Genomic DNA, 23,033 nt, shown 5'->3' with positions numbered 1-23,033 from the left:
GCTCACAATCAGACAAAATAGGGATTCCACTATCAAAACAAAATAGTCAGTCGGAAAGCACGAGAAATCAGAAACCCAAGGGTAATTCAATTAGGGTTGTTCCTTCAAGGAAGGGTAGTTTGGGTAACTAATGTTATGGATTGACAGCTTTGACCACAAGGGGATAAGAGAGTCATTTTACATACCAGAGCAATAAATGCTCGTGGCATTAGTGTAAAGGCTCGTGGCATTGGAATTTACCTTCAATTTATAGTGACTTTTAGAAAATTGCTCTGCAATCTGAAAATCTGGGCAACATACAGAGCTGAGTTTTTCATCAATTTTTTTATAGTTAAGCGATTCTCCTGTTTATGGGTTCTTATGAGTCTAAAGCATTGATAAGTTGGTGATATTTTGGCGTTGAAATTACTAAAAAGTATTAAGTATTCAATTTTTAATGAATTTTCGATCACTGACTGTTCTGCTGGATTTCGTATTTGCGGCACCGACACATCTTGGGAAAATCAGTCATATCTTTTAGCTCGGGTATCGGGTTTGCGCACCGGTTTTTGATTTGGAAACTAGACTCATATATCTTTCCAAATATGTAGGGCTTGTACCCTAATTTTTCATAGGCAAAATCAGTTTTGCGTGCAAGTTGACTGATCCGCAGAATTTGTGATTTTGGGTACAGCTAGCTGTGTAACATTGAACTAGTATATCTTTGTCACCCGGACTCCGTTTATAGCAAACTTTATATCAAAATTTATGTACCGGAAGTGTACTTTCTAACGGTAGTGGTCTCATGAACTAGTTCTAAACCTATTAAATGTTATGATCATTCTAAGACAGATTGGTTGTGGAATATGTTATCTTTTTGGAGAATTGGGTGGTGTTTGAGTTTCACACTTATTGTAGGACACTTCTAGGTATTGACATGGACATATTTGTATCCGTTAGACATTATTTAGCTTCTTGTTAGCTTTATAACCTTGTGCCTGAGTATTCATTGAATTCGTAACTAATATGAGTTAACTTGTTACTAGGTAAAGAGTCGGTCATTCGGGAGGTGCTAATTGATCTTTTTCAGCTTGTAGTAATGTATAGCGTCAATTTTACCTTCTTGTATGGTGTATCTTTCACCAACCTTCCTCGTAGATCATAGTATTTCACAACAGTTGTGGTTTAATAAGCTGCTGTGTATTAAAAATTGACACCCCCATAGGGTCAGATTGGTATGGGTATCTGTTGAGTTTTTGGTGAAATTTCCATCCGTATGTTCGACCTTAGCGACTGTTTGCTTATGGAATGAGAAAAGTACCTTAGGATCTATTTTGGTAACCTTTCACAGCATCAGTTCAGGTAGAAGTATCCTAGTGCACTATTTGAAGCATGACGAGAATTAAGGTGGAAATAATGTTCTTAGTCACGTTTTGAAAAACTTGTGTCACTGACAAAACAGTTGTTCCATTGCTAAAAGCATTGAACACAATGCCAAATAGTTGCATATACGCAACCAAATTATTTGTTTTCCATGCAGGCACAGTGATCCACCTTGCCTAAACATATGGTTGTACATATGAGAGAGAGAGAGAGAGAGAGAGAGAGAGAGAGAACAATCCAGTGAACTCTCATTTTCCCACTATTCAACAAGGAGAACCAGTTTGTACATATATTGCGGCAGGAAGGAGAGAACCTCAGTGTATTGTACAACAAAGGGGAACTTCCAGCATTCGCGATGACCAATTTTGGTGGATCATTTGTTGTATGAGTTGAGATCGGCATGCGTATCTGTATCATTTGTTGTATGAATTGAGATCAGCATGCGTATCCTTGTATCGCTGGAGCATGTAAGTTTCAAACTTGATCGGCGGAAACCTGGTAGAAAAGCACCAGTAAACTGTAAAACTTCACAAAAAAAAGACGGGGAAGTACACCCTTTGAGAACTTCCATTGGCACTAGGTGCAGAACTGCAATTGTCTCTTTTTGGTGCTTCTAAACAACTGCAAATTGTCAATGTCTGATTCGAGGGCATACTTATAGGGCCAGTTTGTTTGACGGAACTCGGAACTAATAATGGAGGAATATATAATCCTAGAGGATATGCAGTTTCATGGGATAAAAGTGATCAGATTAATATTACCACAGCCAACAAGGTACCGCATTCTCCACACTTTGTAGGATTTTACCTGATCAGTATTTAATCCAGGTCGTAAAAATTCTAACTAAAAACCGAACATGTGATCTCCATGAACATATTGTCCAATTCAACGCTCATATCCCGTCAAACAAAGGGGCCATACATTAGTAGAAGTTTTGAAACTTACTTGGGAGGGTTCTCTTGTGACTGGCAAGTGGGCAAGCATTCAACAAGACAATCATGACTGGGATCAACAAAGTATGCGATCTGCCCCAGGTAAAAGAGGTAGCACAAAGATCATAAGTTCATAACCTTTCTCAGATACAGAAAATTGTGCACGATAACAATGAAAAAGGAAGAAAATGTAGTCACGAGGTAAATATGCAATGATAGTGGGCAAGATTGCAATGAGCTTACACTAAAAGCTTAATATGGAGTTCGAAACTTTGTATCAGGCTTGGTTAATAATCTCTGAAAGTATTTACCACACAGAAAATAATACTGTAATGATAATCTCAGAAAGCTCAAATTGCCCAGAAGCAACAGAGGATTGGAAAATCTAAAAAATACATAATTATCAACTGGAGAAATAAACTCCACCCGATTGGCAACAACTTACAAGAATCGATGAATGTTATAGGAGATTGACCATTATTGCTTTTAGATCGAAAAAAAGTCTGCACTGAAATTGACCTTGTGCTGCGATGTAAGACGTTTACATGGCAGCACGGGTAATCCTTTAGCTAGGTGTGGGTAATCCTTGTCCTACGTCTTCAGACTCGCAATTAGAGTGGTAACCAAGTGGTAGGCACCCTGTACTCTCATGCATTTGACAGTGGTTCAAACCTCACTAAATACAACTAACAATGCTGACTTTCGTCGAGCAAAAACAAAACAAGAAAAAAGAGCACTTCAGACTCCAAACTCTTAGAGCAGTAACAACATCACTCCAAACTCTGAGAGTGGTAACATCATCAGGTTTCATGTTTTAATAGGAGCGGGGAAAGAGAGCTGAACCCTCAGCCAAATGGTCGGAGTCAAGAATCAATCCTGCCACCAAATATTAAGCATACTGTCCTTTACCTCACTTCGATAAAAAATGATGAACAATTAAACAAACTGCAAGTCCAAAAGACGATTACTTGGCATGTTAACAGGTTTGAGTTTACAAACAAGTTCCAACAATGCAACAGAACCCTTCCTGAACATCCCTGAAGGGAAAAAAAAAAAAGGAACAAGAAACAACAGAAAGCAGGGGTTGACTGTTTCATGTATGATGAAACCAAATGGAAACTGGAGCGTGGTCATTTCTATATGGTGTCCAAAATCACCAGATCTGGAAACGAGCCTTTCTGAGTATCAGGCAAAACTATTGTATAACACACCATGTTCATCACAACCAACCACATTATAACCAACATCCCACGAGGGATATGCAATTAAGAACAATCAAAAGACTTTTCTGAAAGGTCATTACCGAATATCTCTCCTGACCATTACCCAATACTCGATGCAAGGTGGACCTACAAAATTTAAGCAAGCCAATGCACAGATTAGCCTAAGTGTCATAAAATACTAATCCCACACTCAAAGCATGTAAGCAAGATTACTAGCAAAATCAAGAATCATGGTTGTGGCAATTAGCATGTGTTGTTGTGGAGCCTGTGCACTAAATGCTCGTCCCATATTTCATTTTAATTACCCTACTGGGTACAACTTAACAAAGCATAGTATCTATGGGTGGTAGTCACAAAGCTCCTAAACCATCTTTTTTATTCTGCACTTTTTCTAAAGGGGCAGGGCAAAAATAGGAACTGTGAGACATGTGCATTACCTGAAAGTGCAGTTGCTCCAGCGCTCCAGCATGTCAGCAAGATTCACTATAAATGCTCTGAAAGTTGAATATCAATCATCAACACAGTTGGCCATGCAATTTAAATGGAAAAGACTCATTCTACATCAAGTTGTGGTAGTTAAACGTAATATGTGGTCTCTTTCATTTAACTTTTGTTCAAAACTATGAAAGTTACAATCAACAACAGAAGAGTAACCTGCAACTGACACTTGCAGTTTTCTAGTTTAGTTGTCAATAGTCCCCTATTATGATGTGTGGCTTTTCTACACACAGAACAGAATGATCTATTGAACATAACAATGCATTCCATAGGCAGCTAGTTTACAATGCACCACAAAGAGGCATACTTGTATGTCAAGGACTGGAAAGAACTACTACTGAAAATGATATTTTAATTGCATTTTCAGGAAAACAAATCTCTGGGTTCTATTCACTAACCCTTTTAATGGTGCTACAAATTCCCATTGTTGAGGTTTAGCATCCTTATCCTTGCATATCTGCAATAAATACAAACGGTTAAAACATCTTTTCCACCAAATATAGAAGGGATAACATTCAAAATCGAGCCATATCAGTACTTGGAGCCCATAGTTGTCATCTGTTGCCAAGAGCGTTATAAAACCAAAATCAGAGTGTGCACCTGCTCCGAATATTCCCTTTACAGGATCAGAAATTCTACCTGACACATAACAGAACACACATCACAACAAGAGTGATAATTTCATTAGAGTTCCATTTCCATGACCTTTAATTTGAATTTCACCTTCATAATGTAGCAGGCGCAATGTTGCAATAGGCTTCCCAAGCATTTCTTGTCGATCAAAATAGTCAATTTCTAGGTTAAGTGCAAGAGCTATGATCCTCGCAACTGCTTTTGCCACCTTACTGTAAGCACATAAAGTCGTCAACGATACACAAGGAAAATGAGGTATAAGAACCCACAACAGACTATATTCGAAAGCTCAGACTTCAGACCCACACAAACAATACTCAGAAAAACTGAAAGCATCAAACTATGGCCAGACTAGAAGATACAAATCTTAAATGGAAGTTTAGAACAACACCAGCATAACTTCATATGTAACGGCTATTTATGCATGTCTTAGTTTAGCAGTGGTGTTTATAAATGTGCCTGCGTTCCAATCCATTGTTATTATTCCTAAGTTTTGCAGCATATTTGATGCCCCTTTGAGTCACTGACTACATATCACTTCCTAATCTAATATAAAGATCCTACACACGTCAGAAAAACACGCAAGAACTGAAGTCCTGACAATTGGGATTCACAAGGGCTATAACCGACAATAATTCCTAGCAAAAAGAGACTATAAATCGCCAGAGCCAAAGAATATTATTATCACTCATCACCGTAAAACTTCATGCCACGGGATGAGCTTGCTTAATTACAGGGATGACGAGCTCCTAATGAGAACAATGAATCTTCACGGACGTAGAATACTTTCATTACTGGGTTACAAGGAGAATTCTTCCATCAATCTCTTCAGCATCTGCATCAAGACCACACGGTAAAGTGCATGACTTTTCTCCTACATTATTGAGCACATGGTCTCAGCTCACATTCCCTCGGGTTGCCAGTTTATAACAACTCTGCTGATGCAGAATTCTTTAATTGGTAGGAACTACTCCTTCCTGTCCACATCTTTCCAAAATGCATTGATGTAATGCAATAATTTAAAATCCCGGCAGAGTATTCTTATTATACCTTTTACATTTGTTGAAACGGAACAGTGCTTATTCTTACAAGATACCAATAAGGAAACCAAATGATGCAACATAGGTGCTCATATATACAAAATAAGAGAAGAAAATACAACTTGGTTCATGAAGAGTCATAATGCTTTGTAAAAAATAAAGCAGAATGAACATCTGTCAAGAGTATCTGATGTTAATAAGAAAAAGTCTTAACAGAACTTACAATGCCTCACAGTGATATTTCTCCATAGTTTCCCTCCATCCAGGCAAAATATCTTTGAAACAGACAAAAATTCAAAGAGGTTAATAAAGTTCATAAAACAAGTACCATTACACTTGACTCCCCACATGCTTAGAAGGCTTCAAGAGATACTAAGATAAGAAATCACATGGGGGGGTGGGGGGTGTGGGGGGGTGGTGTGATGCATCGTGGGACAGGATGAATTAGACATATTTTCACGATAAGTCAGTGTGTCTCAACACTTAAATGACTTCTGTAAGTTACCAGCAGTAGGCCAGATATTTGGTCCATAAAAAGGCTTGTGCCAGTCAGGATCATTTTCAGGTACTTCAACACCAATATAATATCCCTCCTTGAAATCTCCTACACCCGTGAAACAGGATCATCAGTATTTAGCGTCAGCTTGAAACATGGGATGTTGTGCAGTGAAAGAGTATACTATCTACACAAAAACAAAGGTAGAGAAATGGATCAAGGGCAAGGAGAAAATGACGACGTTATCCACAACAAAATAAAAGAACGTGGATGGCATCTCATGATAGGAAGGTGGACAATGCAAACAAGCATGCATTTTGTACGAACGCCCATATACACATAATGCATACATCCACATAAGGAGTTATCCACATCTCAATTAGCTCTTATTTGAAAAATCAAGTGTAAATTTGATACTTTTCCAAACTCATCCCTTTATAATTGTCTATTGAGTGAACCAAAGTAATTAAAGGGCTACCGTTAAGAAATGGAGGAAGTAGTATTTAGCTTCTGCCTTCCCATTTTTTCAAAAGACACCAACTCATACTAAAACGAAAATTATGTCGCTCGGACACCAACTCATATGAAGTACAATCGCCGCTATGCTACCAACTGGTTCGCTACATCATTATATGTCTCCTTAAAAAGTTGGAATTCCATAAGTGCCATAAAGGAACGGAGGGACTAGTTCTCATGCCTTTCCATTTTTCCAAAAGACGTCAAACTCATATCAAAACTATGATGCGAAATCCAATATCGCTTGGGTACCAAAGTAATATAAAGTATATAAGCGTGAGGGCACCTTCACTTCAATAGCTAGCTTTTGGGATTGAGTTCTATCCAAGACCATGTAATATGGTATCAGAGTTAGGTAACAGAGATGGGTAAGGTGTGTGTCTCTGGCATGCATGTGGCAGGTGCTGCTAAGTGAGCAGCATGTTGCACATGAGAGAGGGTATGAAGCAAAGTCTCATATCACCTGGTACCCAAAGTAATTATGAAGTATAGAAACGCGAGGGCACCCTCAATTCAATAGCTAGCTTTTGGAGTTGAATTCTACCCAAGACTGAGTAACAAAAACAAGCATCAAAGTTGCTCTGAAATTAGACCAACAACTAATGCTACATTGAGGCTTGATACAAGCGTATAATACAGCATCAGAGATGGAGATAGTAGAACAAACCATGTTTTTGATTGGCAGGATCCAAATGTTCATCCAGTACGGGAGTGTAACCTCGATGTTTCTCGTTCCTAAGGAGCTTCATTTTCTCACTCACAGGTAGATCAAAAAACCGTCTGCCTTGGTTAAAAACCTCATCCATGAACTCCTGACTGATCCCATGATTGATCACATAGAAAAATCCAGAATCCAAACACGCCTGGAGGACACAGGAAGAAATCATAATCCAGGGACTTCGAAACTACTTAATCCGAAGAACCAGTAGCGAAATACTACACTACTTCAAATTCGACTATCATATCAAGATATCATACGTCAGCAAGGAATGACAAATGATCTTCTTTTTTCCTCTTTTTTTGGTGACGCAAGATGTCTGGACAGCACACGCGCATTTTAGTACAAAGATTGTGATATCTATGTATATAGCGAGAGAGAGAGAGAGAGACCTGTTTGAGTAGAGAAACAGAGTTGTGAATGTGAGGGCTGGAGAGATCGATACAGTTGAGTGAAGATACCCTATTTTCCAAAGCTCCAGAAGCGTCAAGAGAAGGCCTGCTATTCTCCTTCGAATTCTCCATTTTCTTTCTACTGCTTCTGAATTTCCGATAACGATGATGATTTCCGATTGCAACCAATTCTCCTCCTCTTTCTACTTCTGAGATAGATGACGATTATTTCCAGCTGCACAAAAAACTACGGTCAACTCTGCGCGAGCCACGTTTTCACAAAAGCCTGTTTGCTAATGACGCTTTTGGCCATTCTTGGCGCCACAACAGCGAGCGAGTCACGTAACCGTGTCCTTTCTCTCTGCCGAAGCCAACCGTCGCTTCGCGTAAATAGAAAATTAGAGTGCAGTCCTATTTTTAGCTTTGATTTTATTACAACCCTGACTATTGTTGTCGTTGTCGGACCTGGTTCATAATTATCAGACAAAAAATACCCTATTTCTATACATTATATATTTATTTTCTTTCACCAAATTAAACAACGCAATAAGCATTTTAATTTGGTTCAAGATATTAAAAAAATAATGTATAAAAATATGTTTTTTAAAGGTTTGAAATTTTATGAATTTTCATAAAGAACATTTAAAGTGATACGGAGTAAGTATAAGAAAAATATCTTGGATTGGGTTCGGGACGGAATAATATCAACCCAATTGAATCCGATCGAATTTGTAATTTTTTCCCGAACCCGTCTCGGTACCCAAAGTTTCCCTGAAAACCCGCCAATCAGGGGCGGGGCACGCGATCCCTACATACAACCCGGCCCATTTCCACCCTCCACTGGTCCACTTTCCTTATTTCCAAAACCGATAAATCTGTCCACAGAGATTATGCACAGATTTTGTTATGGGGTCCATCACGAATCCCACATAAACAATTTGAGCCGTTCATTAAATGTAAAATATTTTTTCAAGGGTTTCCGTAAAAAATTAGCTCAATCCAATACTTATAGATACTTGATCTAATCATTTAACTTTCCATTACCTGAAAATCTGAGTAAAAATTTAAATGATTGTATCAAGCAACTATATGTATTAGGTTGAGCTGATTTTTTATGGAGATCATTGAAAACATATTTTGCATCTAATGAGCGGATTGAATTATTTGTGTGGGATTCATGGTGGTCTCACAACAAAATCTGTGCACAATCTGTATGTGTGGTTAGCAGGGTTCTTCCAAAACAGACCATAAATAAATTTAAATCCTTCGCTCCGTAATCTCACCTGCTCTTCGCGGCTTCTCCGGCAACTTGCCATCTTGGATCGGGAAACCAGGCACCCAGCCGTCGCCGGCGTTTCCTATCAAATTTCTGGCCGTGAAATCAAACTCCCATTTGAGGTAACTCTCAGTTAGCTTCTCTTTTGCATGTGCCTTTAGAAATCTACATCTTATGGTACCCTATACATATACACCCAAATAAGTGAATGAGTTTCTGAGCGATTAACCCACGTGATGTTCAGTTATATAAAGTGACTTCTGTGCAAATCTGAACTTTTTTGGACTTATTTTGTCTAAATTAAGGTTTTTTCTTCTTCTTCTGATTTAGTGTGCAAGGAGTAGAGTGAGAGGTCACTTTAGGGATATGGTGATAGTAGTTGTGACAGTGTTGTTGGGTGTCCTTTTGGGTGCTCTATTTTTGATCCCTCGGCAGCTTAAATCTGGTAATCTTCATTCTTTTGCTTTGTTTAACTGTATTCTTGTATACCTTCGAATCTGATTCGATGATGTTAATAATCTAAGAAGCACGGATACAGATATGGCCACAGGACACAACAGCTCCAGATAATGGGAACATGGGCACGGCAAGGGACATGGCAAAATATGTGTCGTATATTAGCGTAGATATTTTGTTGTTATACATATGAACATTCAATACGGCGACAAACATAACTAATAATATATTTATGACTGTTAGTGTTTTTAAAAGTTAAACAACGGTTTTATTTGGTCAAATTTTATTTGTTCGTACCCTTTTTCTTAGAGTTTTCGAATATCATACCTCTGAAATGAGCTTTAAATATTATGAATCAATCCCCGTCATGTTTCCATCCATGTCCAAGTTGAGACACGGATGTCCCCAATGTGTCCCTTACGAAAAGATAATTGAATTTATTGAATACACCACGTGGCGTGTCTTATACATGTCCCCGCATGTGTCCGGCATGTCCTGTATCCCTGGAGTGTCGGAAAAAAAAATACTGCAACCACCAGTTAGGAGCATCGATTTCGGTGCATGAGAGATGGTAATGGTATGATCTGAATTGTAATATCTTTCTACTCAATGTCTGATTTTGTGAAATTCTGTTAAGTGCAGATCCTAGCAAAAAGTCTCAGCTATATGCAAACGCCAAGGTAGTACTTTTATGAAAAGATCATTAACCCAGCTCTTTTCTTTTGTGAATAACTTTTCTGTGCTTGTGTTTGAGTTCTTTGGTCTTAGATAACCCATGACATTTGGGATTTTCTTTAGGAGACAGAATTTGTTTGGTTAATGGCTGGGTTGTATACTTTGGGAAAAGGCTGTTTTGATGCTGCTTAAATATGATCAACATCTAAGCATTGTAGGAAAGACATTTTGATTGAGAGTATCAGATTGAACTGTGTTAATGCTAACATGATTCTAAACCATTATGAAATGCCATTCTAAAGTGAGGGTGGGGAGATAATGACGAAACTTTAAGTGAGTGTGGTTTATAAGACGTTAGATTGCCTTTTGTTTTTGAAAACAGACTAGTGTCAATCTGATTTATGTGTGAAATTGGGTTAGACTAGTTTGAGGTGAAAATACTCCCCAGGCTTTCCACTAACCAACAAAACTTAGAAATCACAATTCTGATTGCTAGTTTCAATTCGTTCAAACACTAGGAATTATAAACTGTCTGATGATTTTTACAATAAAAACTGATGAGTCAAAGTTGATTCTGGAGTGGTTGTTTAACTTCTTTGAGTACAAGAATCGGCCCAAACCACAGTTTGAACCTGTATCATCAGAGAATGCCAAGTCTAATGATTATGACTGCTATCTTCTACTTTTGACTCCGAAGCGATGCAATCTCTTGTAAATAATGGTTTTGCCTCTTATTTACTTTTCTGGCATCAATCATTTCGGTGTAACCGGGTGTATTGACTAATGTGATGGTTGTTGTTAAAGTATCCAACTCAAAACTAATTGACAATGAGTGAAGAGCTCACACAGGCTCATATACTAGTTTTTGAGGTCATAATTAACCAATGTAGGACAAGCTCTAACACTCCTTCGCCGTGCAACCCTGACTTACACGTGGAGAGATAAATAACAGATCCATTGCATGGGGACTGCTACTGACAACGAAACAAGGTGCGCTTAAGGCACAAACAACGGGGTAATCAAAGTTGTCCAAGAGCCTTCGAAAGCCTATTTCTGATGCTATGTTAAAGCATACAACTCAAAACCAATTGCCTATGAGTGGAGAGGCCGCCCAGGCTCATATACTAGTTTTTGAGGTTATGATTAACCTATAATCCTATGTGGGACAAGCTCCAACAATTGTCTTTAGGAAATGATTATATCTGGAATCTGGATTTAGTTGTTCTGTTTTTCATGTCCTTTTTCACCTCTTTTGTGCTCAGGCATCCAAATTATACGCCAAAGCTGAAGTGTCTTTCCACAACAAGCGGACGGATTGTTGGATCATCATCAAAGATAAGGTTGTATCACATTTCATTGATTGCCCGGTCATATAAAAGTTAAAACGAGTGATACTGAGAAAATCAGTCCAGTATTTACATTCCCACAGTTTTTTTTCCCTTCCTCATGAATGTTCCATCAATCTTCAAACTGACTACAGGTATATGATGTTACCTCATATGTGGAGGAACACCCTGGTGGTGATGCCATCCTGGCACATGCTGGAGATGATTCGACTGAAGGGTTTTATGGGTAAGTATCTTTTACCATCACACTGGTGTTTCTTTTCAGTTTTCCCACATATTATGCTGCAGTTCTGCAAGATGCTTATTCTTTCATCAGATTTTGTTCACAATTATTATCAAATCAAGATAAAATGTTTCTTTCAAGTGCTGTATTGCATGCATTATAGTTGAGTTGTGCCACAAGATCATTCACTCAAGAACTTGATACTGGCTGCTTTCAGAATTCTCAACTTTCGTTGCCTTAGCTTTTGCATTCGTGTTGTGCTTATAATTTATTGGATGTATGTTCATGTGCAGTCCGCAGCATGCTACCCGAGTCTTTGATATGATTGACGATTTTTACATTGGAGATTTGGAGAAGATTTAATTACTGCTACTTTGGTTTGTATCTTAACAGTAGAACAGTTTTCTGCCAGTGTCTTATTCTTCATGGCCGCTATCTGCCATCAGTTTGTATCCTAACAGTTGAACAATTCAAGGAAAATCATGTTCTTCTTGGGTGTCATCTGCCATTTGTTTATCTTTAATACGCCTTGCACTTCAATTTTTTCAGAGTCCAATTCATCTAGTGATGTCGACCCAACTCGTCTGTTCAGTAGAACTCTAAATTCCGAACTCTTTGCTTGCTGGGATAAAACTTATGCAAATCCAATAGGATGCTTTTCAACCTTGATACTTGTATGCCATTATCAAACGTCTTTTGGATAGAGCTATGGAAAAATGAGATGCTTACGGGTTTGAGGGAAATACCACCTGAAGCTATGGTGCGGCGCACCACAACAAACTAGACAGTGAAATAAAAGCACAAAACAGGAAAAATGTACAGCAGACAAGAAGAAAGGAGTTATATGGCACAAAATTTCTGTCTTCACTATCTGAGTCGCTGAACAAAATCACTACAAAAATTACAACAATCAACCTTGAAGGGAGCACTTGAAGCTCGAAGAATCAATTGATCAAATGGGTATTCGAAATTCCAACGAATCATAGCAATTAATAAATCAAGGATGGATGAGCCAAAACTATCTTTGGGGATAAAATGGTCCCCAATAACTTCAGCTTCTGAAGCCCTAAGCTACCCATCAGACCTATGAGGAGAGCAACAATCATGAACTCCAGTTTGATTTGCTAATTCAAACCCTAGCCATCGAACTTCTTGGGTTGGCGCCAATGGGCCAAACTTCTCAACAAAGCACTGACGATGGAGGCTCTGGGTGAAATCCCTTTCTTCCCATACAAATGTTTTCCTCCTAAATCTGTGAATTTTGGACCTTTAACCTTGCTTCTGTCAATCTGCAACAATTATGCAAACTTTGCTGTTCATATAATGATGCAAAACGAGATAGGTATCATGAGATTAGCATGTGGAAGAAACTAAAGAGAACTATTCAGTCGAACCATATGATGTACCAATTCCATAAACTACTGCCAGGTTACATTGCTAAATTCCTCAAAGAGAATGCCCACCTCAATACAAATAGAGTCACAGAAATAAATTTTCCCTTGAACCCATTGATAACAACTTCATTTTCCCTTGAAGTAGATGCTTCAAACGATATTAAAATAAATTTTGCTCGGTAGTCTGCAAGAACAGAAATAATAGAGCAAAAACAATGCTTTGAGCATACCATGCTTATCTTCCCATCCTTCAAGTGGTATCGAATGCCAGACCAATCGATGGACTGAGAAAAATGAGAACGGATTGCAGAGATAGGGTATAGAAAGTTATCCACCAGCATCGCGATAAATACCTGCTCCATTGAACATCAGTGGAGTTAAAAGAGGGAATCACTCATAATCACCATCCCAAGTGCTACAACTAGGTGACTTTGACATCAACCTTCATATTCGGAAGTAGGAAGGTTTTGGGGGGAAATAGTTCAATTTTGTTACAAAATTTCTGAATAGATTCTTACAACTTGGGTACATTCTATATTCGTTCTCAAGTCCGTCATACAGTAAATCATAAACATGACAGGAAAACAAAAGGAAAGGCAGAAAAGTAGAAGAAAAATGTCTTCCCAACTCCCGAATATCAAAGAAAACTAATACTAATGTCATGGAAATTTCCAGGTCTGCTTGCAGTTCCGATTCTTGTATTCAACATTAAAACTTCATTCAAGACTAAGCGATAACTTCTTTCCCACTCTGTCTTAGGCTTAGGGTTTTAATCTTCCTATATTTGGGGTAATAGAAGGAAGAATTGAAAGTCCTAGCATAAGATTTCTTGTGGAGGGGACGGGGTCCAATAACAAACCCAATGAGCTGGCCTAAAAACCAAGGCAATAGGGCAAGCAGGCTGTAATTTCGTTCAAAAGTTATCTGTCGTACGTCTAATGCCATTAACAAAGTAAAAACGAAGCAGATTAAGGGGCAAAAATATCAGGGAAGGTTAGCTCAAATGTTTGATAGAAAATGAGGATTTACAAGGTCATGGGCCTTCATCCCAAAACTTTCTATAAACTATTTCTGCTATATTGAGTTTAAAAAAAAAAAAAAACACTTACAAGGCACCAGTTGTAAGAAGCAAGTGACAGTGGAGGCGCTTCTGGAGATAACAAGTTGCATAGTTGAACTTCTATCCTCGTTAAATTCCACATGGAGAGAAGTTCAATAAAAGTGCATATCGCTTGGCCGCCTGCTAGTAACAGCCCTGAAGAAGATAGTGGATAAAACTGAGAACCAAAACTGTTTAAAAAAAAAACAACCTACGGAACCCTTTAGTGGACATCTTATGGCACTACATACATCAGATTGCAATAGAAGGGATCAGAAAGTTTTTGTAAAGTTGCTAAAAAGTTCTATGAAGCATGACGCCATCAATGAGCTGCCACATGTTTTTTCTATTGTATGAATTAGGCTAGCAATCCCTCTAATTACAGATTGATTACATGGGCTATGAATGAATTGTAGAATCTAGCGCTACTGCAAAATAGTACTAAATACTGAACTCAGTTCCTATGCTATCCTCTTCAGGATTCTGCTCATAAATTTCAAACTCTTAAAGCCAGTTTAATTGAAATAGTTTTCTTACCACAAGAAGTAAATGTTGTATCCTCGAGTGAATATTCTTTAGAATAAATTATTAGAGCTGCTGCAACATGAACAATAGCCAGACAATATGGTGCTACAAACCCCCATGATAGATAGCAGTGGGTAGTGAATAATGCACGGTTCATTATCCAGTTAACCTTTGTGGTGTATGATTCCAGAACAAATGTTTGTTTCCTCAAGTAGTTCCAGTATCTGATCAAGTAAAATCAACGAGATGAGAGTAAGATATTTTATTTGAAATGCATGTCTTCTATTAATAACATTCTTGGGCTGTATACAAACCTTGAGAAACTGAGATCACTTGCAAGGGGGTGAGGAAAAACAGCAACTGGTGGTGATGTAATTAGCCTCTTATGAGCCCCTGGAAAAAATGGACATTCGTACATAACAGTGGTCTAGCAGCTACAAAAGGACAAATCTGAATATAGCAATACGTTTTGAAAGCTGCGAATAGAAGAAATGCATGACCACATAAACAGTATAACGTCATACACTTTGGTACTCCAGTGCACTGGTCCTCCTGTTTTGCAAGAGATTGGTAGGAAGCAATACCAGGAATACAATTATCAAGAAAAAATGGTTTTAAGTATCCTAGTCTAAACACAAAGGTTACAGAGATAAAACACAAAAAATACCAGCTATTGCTGCAAGAGTCATGTCATCAGAATATCCCCCATCACGAAGTCCTGAAACCACCCCATGATGATCATTTCTAAAATCATTGGCATGCATCTGTAGAAAAGAATGTATATGCATAAGATAAGACAACTCGAGTACAACTTCATTCCCATAACAAGCATGAAGCAGTTAAAAGGATCTGGTACTTGCCATCATGCAACCTCCCCACAAAAAGAATGTTCTCCCGCCAGTAGCGAACCCCATCGAACAAGGCTGTAAAAAAACAGTGTTCAGTTAAATTATCATTTTATTACCCAGTGAAGTTGCACAAGGCATAAAATTTCCAGTAATGCTTCCAAACCATTAGATCTCAAACAGTAGTATAACCCTAATAAGATCATTATTAGGTTTATTGCAGGATACTCGATGTATGACAGCTAAACTGCAACTTATCCGCCTGGTTAGCAGCTCTTGCATGGACGAAGCAGCAACACTAATACTTGCTCTCAAACTTCCCCAAAAGAACTAACCTTACTAGAACTCCAGTATTGCAATGGAAACCTGAAGGATTTGAAGTTGGAAATCTCAAATCCGGAACTTGACTTCAACACAACGCTTGCAGTTACAGATGTGACTCGTTTGTCTTTATTCAGTATTCAAAGATGCTTTTGATATCTTGTAAATTGTTTCACAGATATCACACATGTGGGGGCATTATGCAGTGACCTCATTCATTAATCCCAACTTGATAAATATAAATCTAAGACTTCTTTTCTACTATCATATGAAGCGAATAAAGCAATATCCCAGCAGGTTGGAACCAAACAACAGACAGCATGCATCAACATTGAATCGTAACATCAACATTGAATCGTAAAAGAAAAATGATAGCCTTTAGTAGGTGTCGTACCATATGGTATTCGTAAATGCAGTAACTTCCCAAACTTCCTGAAGGCAAATCAAGAGGGTATCCAGTTTGAATAAAAATCTGCACATCATTGGCACATCAGTTGAACTACCAGAGGAGAGGGGGAGAAAATGCGACCCAAAGGTAGAAACTTCATACAACCAGACAAAAGCATATGCACTAACATGAGCATACCTCGGGGTTCTTTTCCATCTCAACAGTGAGGGCTCCAATGGACCCAGGATGCAGCCTAACATCATCATCAAGGAATAACACATACTTGCTGTCTTTATGCATTCTCTCCACCCCAATCTGCACAATGAGAATGATAGGTCCAAAAATAATAACCAAACCGCAGAAAACAATAATATAGGTAAAATGCCAATGCAAAGTACACATACGCTCCAGTCTAAATATGAATATGTCATATCAGTATGGATGCCCTAAGCTTTTGTCAGTCCATTTTCTTAAACGATCATATAAGGGTCTATCATATCCAACCTTTACCGCTATATTTTTGAAAGTTCAAATTCCCACTTTTGGAACATTCTAAAGGATACCATAATATCTTATAACAATGGAGAAAGATGAAGAAATATAGAATGTGCACGAGAAAGATGCTTCATACTAGTCTATTCTTGTCATTCTTGCCAAAACTACAAAGCTGTGAACATGTCACTTACCAACTGATTGTGAATTTTTTGACTACAAGTTGTCGACAAACCAGCTACAATAATCTTTGCATCAACATGATCCTGCATGCAACATGAGAATGGCTCATAACTAGGGAAATAAAAGGTAGAAGAAACCAGACCCATCCTGTGAACAACTGTGATGTACCAACAAAATCAGGAACAAAGATGATAATGTAGATACTAAATTTCATCTACTTTCTTTCCAAATCTCTCAATTTTGGCTATTCAAAGAGGATATTCAAATATATTTATTTCTCTCTTTTAAGCTAATCATATTTGGTAATGTGCAGGGACTAAACTATCTTTTTATTTTATTTCCTCTCCAATTGAACAGCTAGATTTCATCCTTTAGCAGAAGACAAGTAGTGTTTGTCAGTTTGCTTACGATGTATTGCTTTATTTTAAAGGACTTAATTAGCCAGCCTACGTGATACATATGCATCAAATCAGACACCATGGACAGATTCATCGTACTAAAAAAGGAAAACATACATTTTTCAGAGATGAAATTTTCCATCAAGCTTTAAAACTTAAAAACCACAAAAACTGCATAATGTCCAAATTTGAAAAACTCATAATTAATCCATGGCACACAATCATGACAAAACTAAACATATTCTCTCCATAGTTGTGTCACTTTATAATTGAAGACATGAATTGAGACTGCAAAATTTTTAGAACACAGCCGAGCAAAAAAAATATTTTAAAACACAAGCGTCCTATACCTTATAGTCTGCTAGTAATCGTTTTACAGCATAGTAAGCTGGATCTTCTGTACTTTCCACCACAAACATAAATTCCAAAGGACCACCATATAGAGACGTGATCTGCATTTCAATAATCATGAAATAAGGCTAGATAATAATCTTTACAACGAAGGAAAAGAATATGCAACAACTATTAAATTTGTTTTAACCTGCTGGATTCACCAACAGGTTTTTAAAATAACATCTGCACTCCAAAGAACAGAATTTCATAGAGAGCAGCATGACTCTTGATCATATGTTGGTAAGGTGATTTTACACGTTCGTGTAACATGGCAGTAGAAAACACGAATTGGAACAAGAAGTGGGAATTAACATCCAGTCTTAATTCATAAATACATTTATGTTTCAATCCTTTCTTTCTTCGTCTTTTACATAAATATGAAGTAGTTGCAATAAGAGCACGCATTCCAAAATGTGTCTTCAATGAGAGTTTTAACTACATTGGTTTGCTAATAACTGGATCGATGATGGGCAACCAACAAAGAAAAAATAAATATCAAGGGGAAGTTATTAAGTTCATTAATGTGTTTTATTTTTCAGCACTAAAATAGGGGGAGGAAAGAGGATCTGCTGAGTAATGTGTTCCAACTCAATGCAATTTACCTGACTTCTCCAATTATGTAGATTGTGCTCCCCAAAGCCTTTCAGAGGCATTACGACAGTTACTCTTGGCAAATTGACCTGATTAGTGTGCTCAAGTTCTTTCATATCATGAGAAAGAAACGCAAAGCTATTGCCATGTCTCATACTATCCTTCATCTGTCTAATCTCTCGATTCCTGGCAGGAAAAAAAGAAGCAAATTTTGGAAAAATGATAAAATCTGAAGATTTATTCTGTACTTAACTATTAAGATTAAGGGAAGAAAATGAGCCAGGAACTTAAAGCCACATTGGGGCTAAACGTTAGAAATCAAAGCTTTATACCTGACATAAGCAGCACAAGCCCACCCAAAAGCAAGAGTTAAGCAGATAAAATATCCCTACAGTATGGACGAAAGACTCGGATTAGAATGTGATTACACTGGAACATCATGCTAGAATGCACAAAAGCACTTTTCAAAAGACAGAAATTCCAAGAATAAGATCCTATCTCTCTTCCTAAAGCAAGAAGAGTATTAGTACATGTACTCTCTCCGTTCTTAAATGATAGAGTCTACTACAAAAAGACGTTGAATTTTTGGATAAAAAAATAACGTACTTCAGCAAACAATTTTTGCAATTTCTTGACATCAAATTAAATATCTCAATTAGTTCAATTAATTTAAAAATCATGCACGGAAGTACTTTATTTTTTATCCGAAATTTGCACATTTTTCGAAGTGGACTATCATTTTGGAACGGAGGGAGCATTATTTCTGGTCAACAAAACATATTTCTATCCAGTAAACTAGACATTTATATTCGGCAAAAACAAAACCATTATGGTACCCAACTTATCATGTAGAAAACAAAAACGAATACAGAGCTAGGACATGCTCTTATTACTTAACTAGATGCGTTTGGAACTCGATGCATGTGGTACTATATGGCAATACCTATAATCTAGGATCTAATTGCTTTGACCTAGAATCATATAAAAACTCATGATGAATCTTTTAAAATCGTCTTTCTCAGATAATTTAAGGGTTCCATATCAGCACAGACACTACTGGTCACTTAATTATCATTCCATTCTCCACAAATGTTCTAGAGTGCAAGCAGTCCCCACCTGCGGCCCAAATTCAGGCAACTAACCCTTTATTTACCCTTTTTACTACATACTACGGTACGGGAAATGTCTAATACTTAGTCACGTAGACCTCCGCTCCCGCTCTCAATCCCCGCTGGCTCGCTCTGTGCTCGCGCCTTACTCTCAAGAATTTAAAGAGTTTGGATTGTCTTTAGAAGACACTCTCATGCACAAAGCTCGCGCTCCCACTTGCCCCCGCAAGTTATGTGACTAAGGTTTGATAACAAATCTCTCAGATTTGAGTTCCTCCAACAATCATGGAAATAGGACTAAACTGTCCATAGTAATAATTTTCTCCGCAATCCACAGCCTCAAACATCATATAGATTACAAGTTGCAAGTTGCATAATAGATTTCTTGTCTTTCATCCTAGAGGAACAAAAACTCAATTACGTTATGTTTTTCCTTTCCCAGTTTGTGATTAGATTAGGAACCCTCCACAAATCCACTTTGCACCGAGTTCCCCATATAGCTTGCCAATTAATCTTTTATATTTGCATTCCTCAGATCCAACAATCGTGGAAATAGGACTTAACTCTCCATAATAATAACCTTCTCAAAAAACCACAACCTCAAACATCATATAGAGTTTTAGACAACAATTTGGAGCTTTCATAGTAGATTTCCCTCCATTTGGCCAAGAGAAACAAAAACACAACTAAGTTTTGTCTTTCCTTCTCTCTTTCTACTCCGGTTCCCAATTGTCGGACGCGATACCTTCTCGTTTTCTTATACTAGACAACAAACAACTGTTCATCTCCATTTTTAAGCAATTTCCACTGAGTTGAGCAATGAAAGCCAATTAGATGTGTGAACTCTCCATTTCCAAGAGTAACAAAACAATTCCATTGCCCGAGTGTTTCGTCGGCAGAGCCCTAATTCCCCAACCAAAACGTACAATGAGGAGAAACAAATCGATTTTTTTTCCTTGATAACTCCAGTCAATTTTCGCGCACCTCAACTAACCTCGTGGGACCAATCCCACTGCCTACTTGTGCGGGTCCCAATTACAGCTCTGTATGCGTAAAAAAACAATAAAACGGTCCCAATTAAAGCTCTGCATCGACTGGCTGTAACAAATGATAAAGAATAATTGTTACTGCCAGTCCATACGATTTTTCCATACAGATCTTTAATTGGGACCCGTCCGGGCCGTCCCAATTGAAGAGAGACGAAGAAATCAAGAAAGAATACGAACAAACCTGGATCTGAATAAAAATGGCGAGAGGACTACAGAAGGCTCTGCTAGCGGAGACGACGAAGGCGTCGAGGGATTCGAGGGGCGACATTGTCTCCATACTCTTCTGGCCCTATCGAGGACGAGACCAGAACAGAATGCCGGCCGATTTCGGCTCGGGATTCGCTGAAGTTTTCTCTCTCCCTTTTATGTCCAGAGCTTTTCTCTCAGATCGGCATGGCCTGAGAGAGAGAGAGAGAGAGATGAGGGAGGAGAGAGAAAAAAAAGGAATGGGAGAGAGCGCGTAATTTTATATTTTCGAAGGACAGCGGTGTGGGATGTAGACACGCCACACACATTGATATGTATCGTGTGTGTATGTAAACATCGTAGATCTGTGGCCCCATTCCGCTTTCTTTCAAATTTTTTTTTAAAAAAAGAAGAAGATAATTTGAAGTTGAAAATAAAAATATTTTTTTATTTTTTTTATCGTTTAAAAGAACTCAATAAAATTTATCAAATAAGATTCATATTAGTAGAAAAATTATTTACGTAAACACGTGGGCCTTCGTTTAGCACATTTGAGTATTTTAGTATTGGCAGTGGATGGAGAGAGAAATAGGGTAATAATTGAAGAGAGGGGTAATGAGTGGAGAGAGATAGAGAGAGAAATGAAATTAATAATTGGAGAAATAAGATAATGATTGAAGAAAGATATAGAGTAATGATTGAAAAACAAAATTAAAACAAAGTAAATATGCTAAACGAACAAGGCCATGGATTTTTGAGTTTAAAATTACTTTTCTTTTCTAAAAGTTCATTTTTTACAAAACTGGAACAAACTGTGAACCGGGGTTGGGAAAGTCGGCATGAAAAAGCAATAAGGCATTTTGGCCTGGACTTTAAGTGAGGTTTTTGAGAGTAGTGAAGCCGCATGTTCGAATTCTCAAAGACCAATCATCCCAAGTCTTAGAGCTGCTAGGGGTTATGCTAAGTCGTTACTTTCAAGTGCGCGTAAACTGGTCCGGACATTCGGTTATTAAAAAAAAAATTAGGTGTGTGTATTAAGTACAATTGTGGGGAGAGAGAGCCGGCAATTGGAAGTCGATTATTTTATGTTTAAATTTTGAATTTCCATAGGTCAACCATCTTAAACTTTGGGGTCGCTGGGAGTTATACCCGATCGTTATTTTCAAGTGCGCGCAAATTGATCCGGATATTTAATTATTAAAAAAAATGTAAATGTGTGTATGTGCAATTGGGGGAAGAGAGGGAGAGAGAGCCGGAAATTGGAGAGAGTTTGTGTGTGAGTCGGGCAATTAAACGATAGGTGGAAGTTAATTATTGTGATTTTAAATTTTTAAATGTAGACCATAGATTTTTAAATTATGATATAAGAATACAAAAGTGTTTGGAAGATATGAATAGAAGAGATTTTGCTGAAGACTTTCGAAATGTGAAAACATAACCAGAATTCAAAAGCTCTTTTGTGGGTGATTTTTGAATCCAGCTAGCATTCGCCGTCTTATATTTTTCAAAATGTATTTTCAAGATATTAGCTCTCAAACATGCAAAATACGTAGTGCATATAATTGAAAAAATTCGACCGCCAAACAGGCTCTAATTATGTCACACATCTAAGAAAGACCAAAAAGAAAAAAATGAAGGCATCTCTCACCTTTAAAAATTGCCAAAATTCATGAATTCGAATTACTACATTAATTCCAACCAACTGGCTTACGTTAATGTCTTTTAATATGAGAGACGAGAGAAGAAGCGATTTTAAAATGTATCAAGTCGGGGTTGTCTGTTCTTGATGATGAAGGGAAGAAACACAACTCTTGGAGAATTAAGAATAATAATTGGTGAGAAAACCCATCGGGAACCATTCTCAGAGAGAGAGATGGTTCCTGAAAACCTAAACCGAACGAACCGGAACAGAGTTCGGTCTATAATTATTAGAGATGCAATAATGGAGAAAGGGCGTGGACCACATCACGACTTGAAGTTGAAATATGTAGATGAGTTGCAATTGCCAGCTTTAGGTTCAACTATATATACATATGTGTGAGCAAATGATGGAGGACAACCATGTGTGGGTTTCTGCAATGATATCACCTGGCGGGCCTTCATCACAAAATGGCGGGGAGGGGCCACCAAGTGATTCGTTAAACGGGTACGTATGGGTTTGAGTCGTTATAGCTGATTGATAGGATTGTACATACTTTTTAACGCTCTTGCCACGTGATATGATCTTAACTTTAAATCCGAAATAGGTACATTGAAATTCCTCGTAGATATGTG

General features: G+C 37.8%; 3 protein-coding genes across 5 annotated transcripts; 1 reads left to right on the top strand and 2 right to left on the bottom strand.

Moving 5' to 3' along the window:
* Positions 1-1,430: 1,430 nt before the first annotated feature.
* Positions 1,431-8,200, bottom strand: LOC131325451 (2-oxoglutarate-Fe(II) type oxidoreductase hxnY). 2 transcript variants are annotated; one of them, XM_058357731.1, is made up of 11 exons: positions 7,811-8,200; positions 7,368-7,563; positions 6,194-6,292; positions 5,912-5,963; positions 4,739-4,860; positions 4,554-4,654; positions 4,414-4,472; positions 3,955-4,011; positions 3,598-3,643; positions 2,308-2,387; positions 1,431-1,857 (listed from the first exon to the last, which is right to left on the bottom strand). In XM_058357731.1, the coding sequence occupies exons 1-11, from the start codon at positions 7,940-7,942 to the stop codon at positions 1,776-1,778; spliced, it is 1,026 nt and encodes a 341-aa protein (XP_058213714.1). In that variant the 5' UTR covers positions 7,943-8,200; the 3' UTR covers positions 1,431-1,775. The 2 variants fall into 2 exon arrangements, with proteins under 2 accessions (XP_058213714.1, XP_058213715.1); XM_058357732.1 differs by lacking the exon at positions 3,598-3,643 and having other exon boundaries at positions 7,811-8,034.
* Positions 8,201-9,046: 846 nt separating this feature from the next.
* On the top strand, positions 9,047-12,287 carry LOC131325458 (cytochrome B5-like protein). The gene is made up of 6 exons (XM_058357738.1): positions 9,047-9,208; positions 9,417-9,531; positions 10,185-10,222; positions 11,480-11,557; positions 11,698-11,789; positions 12,080-12,287. Exons 2-6 carry the CDS (start codon positions 9,453-9,455, stop codon positions 12,147-12,149), a joined length of 357 nt encoding a protein of 118 aa, XP_058213721.1. The 5' UTR covers positions 9,047-9,208; positions 9,417-9,452; the 3' UTR covers positions 12,150-12,287.
* A 326-nt stretch (positions 12,288-12,613) lies between these two features.
* Positions 12,614-21,072, bottom strand: LOC131325448 (uncharacterized). 2 transcript variants are annotated; one of them, XM_058357726.1, is made up of 14 exons: positions 20,755-21,070; positions 18,748-18,803; positions 18,427-18,601; positions 17,782-17,883; positions 17,045-17,116; positions 16,557-16,673; positions 16,365-16,442; positions 15,665-15,727; positions 15,472-15,568; positions 15,119-15,197; positions 14,817-15,028; positions 14,290-14,435; positions 13,411-13,533; positions 12,614-13,075 (listed from the first exon to the last, which is right to left on the bottom strand). In XM_058357726.1, the coding sequence occupies exons 1-14, from the start codon at positions 20,848-20,850 to the stop codon at positions 12,923-12,925; spliced, it is 1,569 nt and encodes a 522-aa protein (XP_058213709.1). In that variant the 5' UTR covers positions 20,851-21,070; the 3' UTR covers positions 12,614-12,922. The 2 variants fall into 2 exon arrangements, with proteins under 2 accessions (XP_058213709.1, XP_058213710.1); XM_058357727.1 differs by lacking the exon at positions 13,411-13,533 and having other exon boundaries at positions 20,755-21,072.
* Positions 21,073-23,033: the final 1,961 nt, after the last annotated feature.

This window comes from Rhododendron vialii, chromosome 5a (genome assembly GCF_030253575.1).
Source record: "Rhododendron vialii isolate Sample 1 chromosome 5a, ASM3025357v1".
NCBI classification, from domain to species: Eukaryota; Viridiplantae; Streptophyta; class Magnoliopsida; order Ericales; family Ericaceae; genus Rhododendron; species Rhododendron vialii.
The sequence above is the reverse complement of the archived record's forward strand: the minus strand, read 5'-3'. Positions and strand labels throughout refer to the sequence as shown.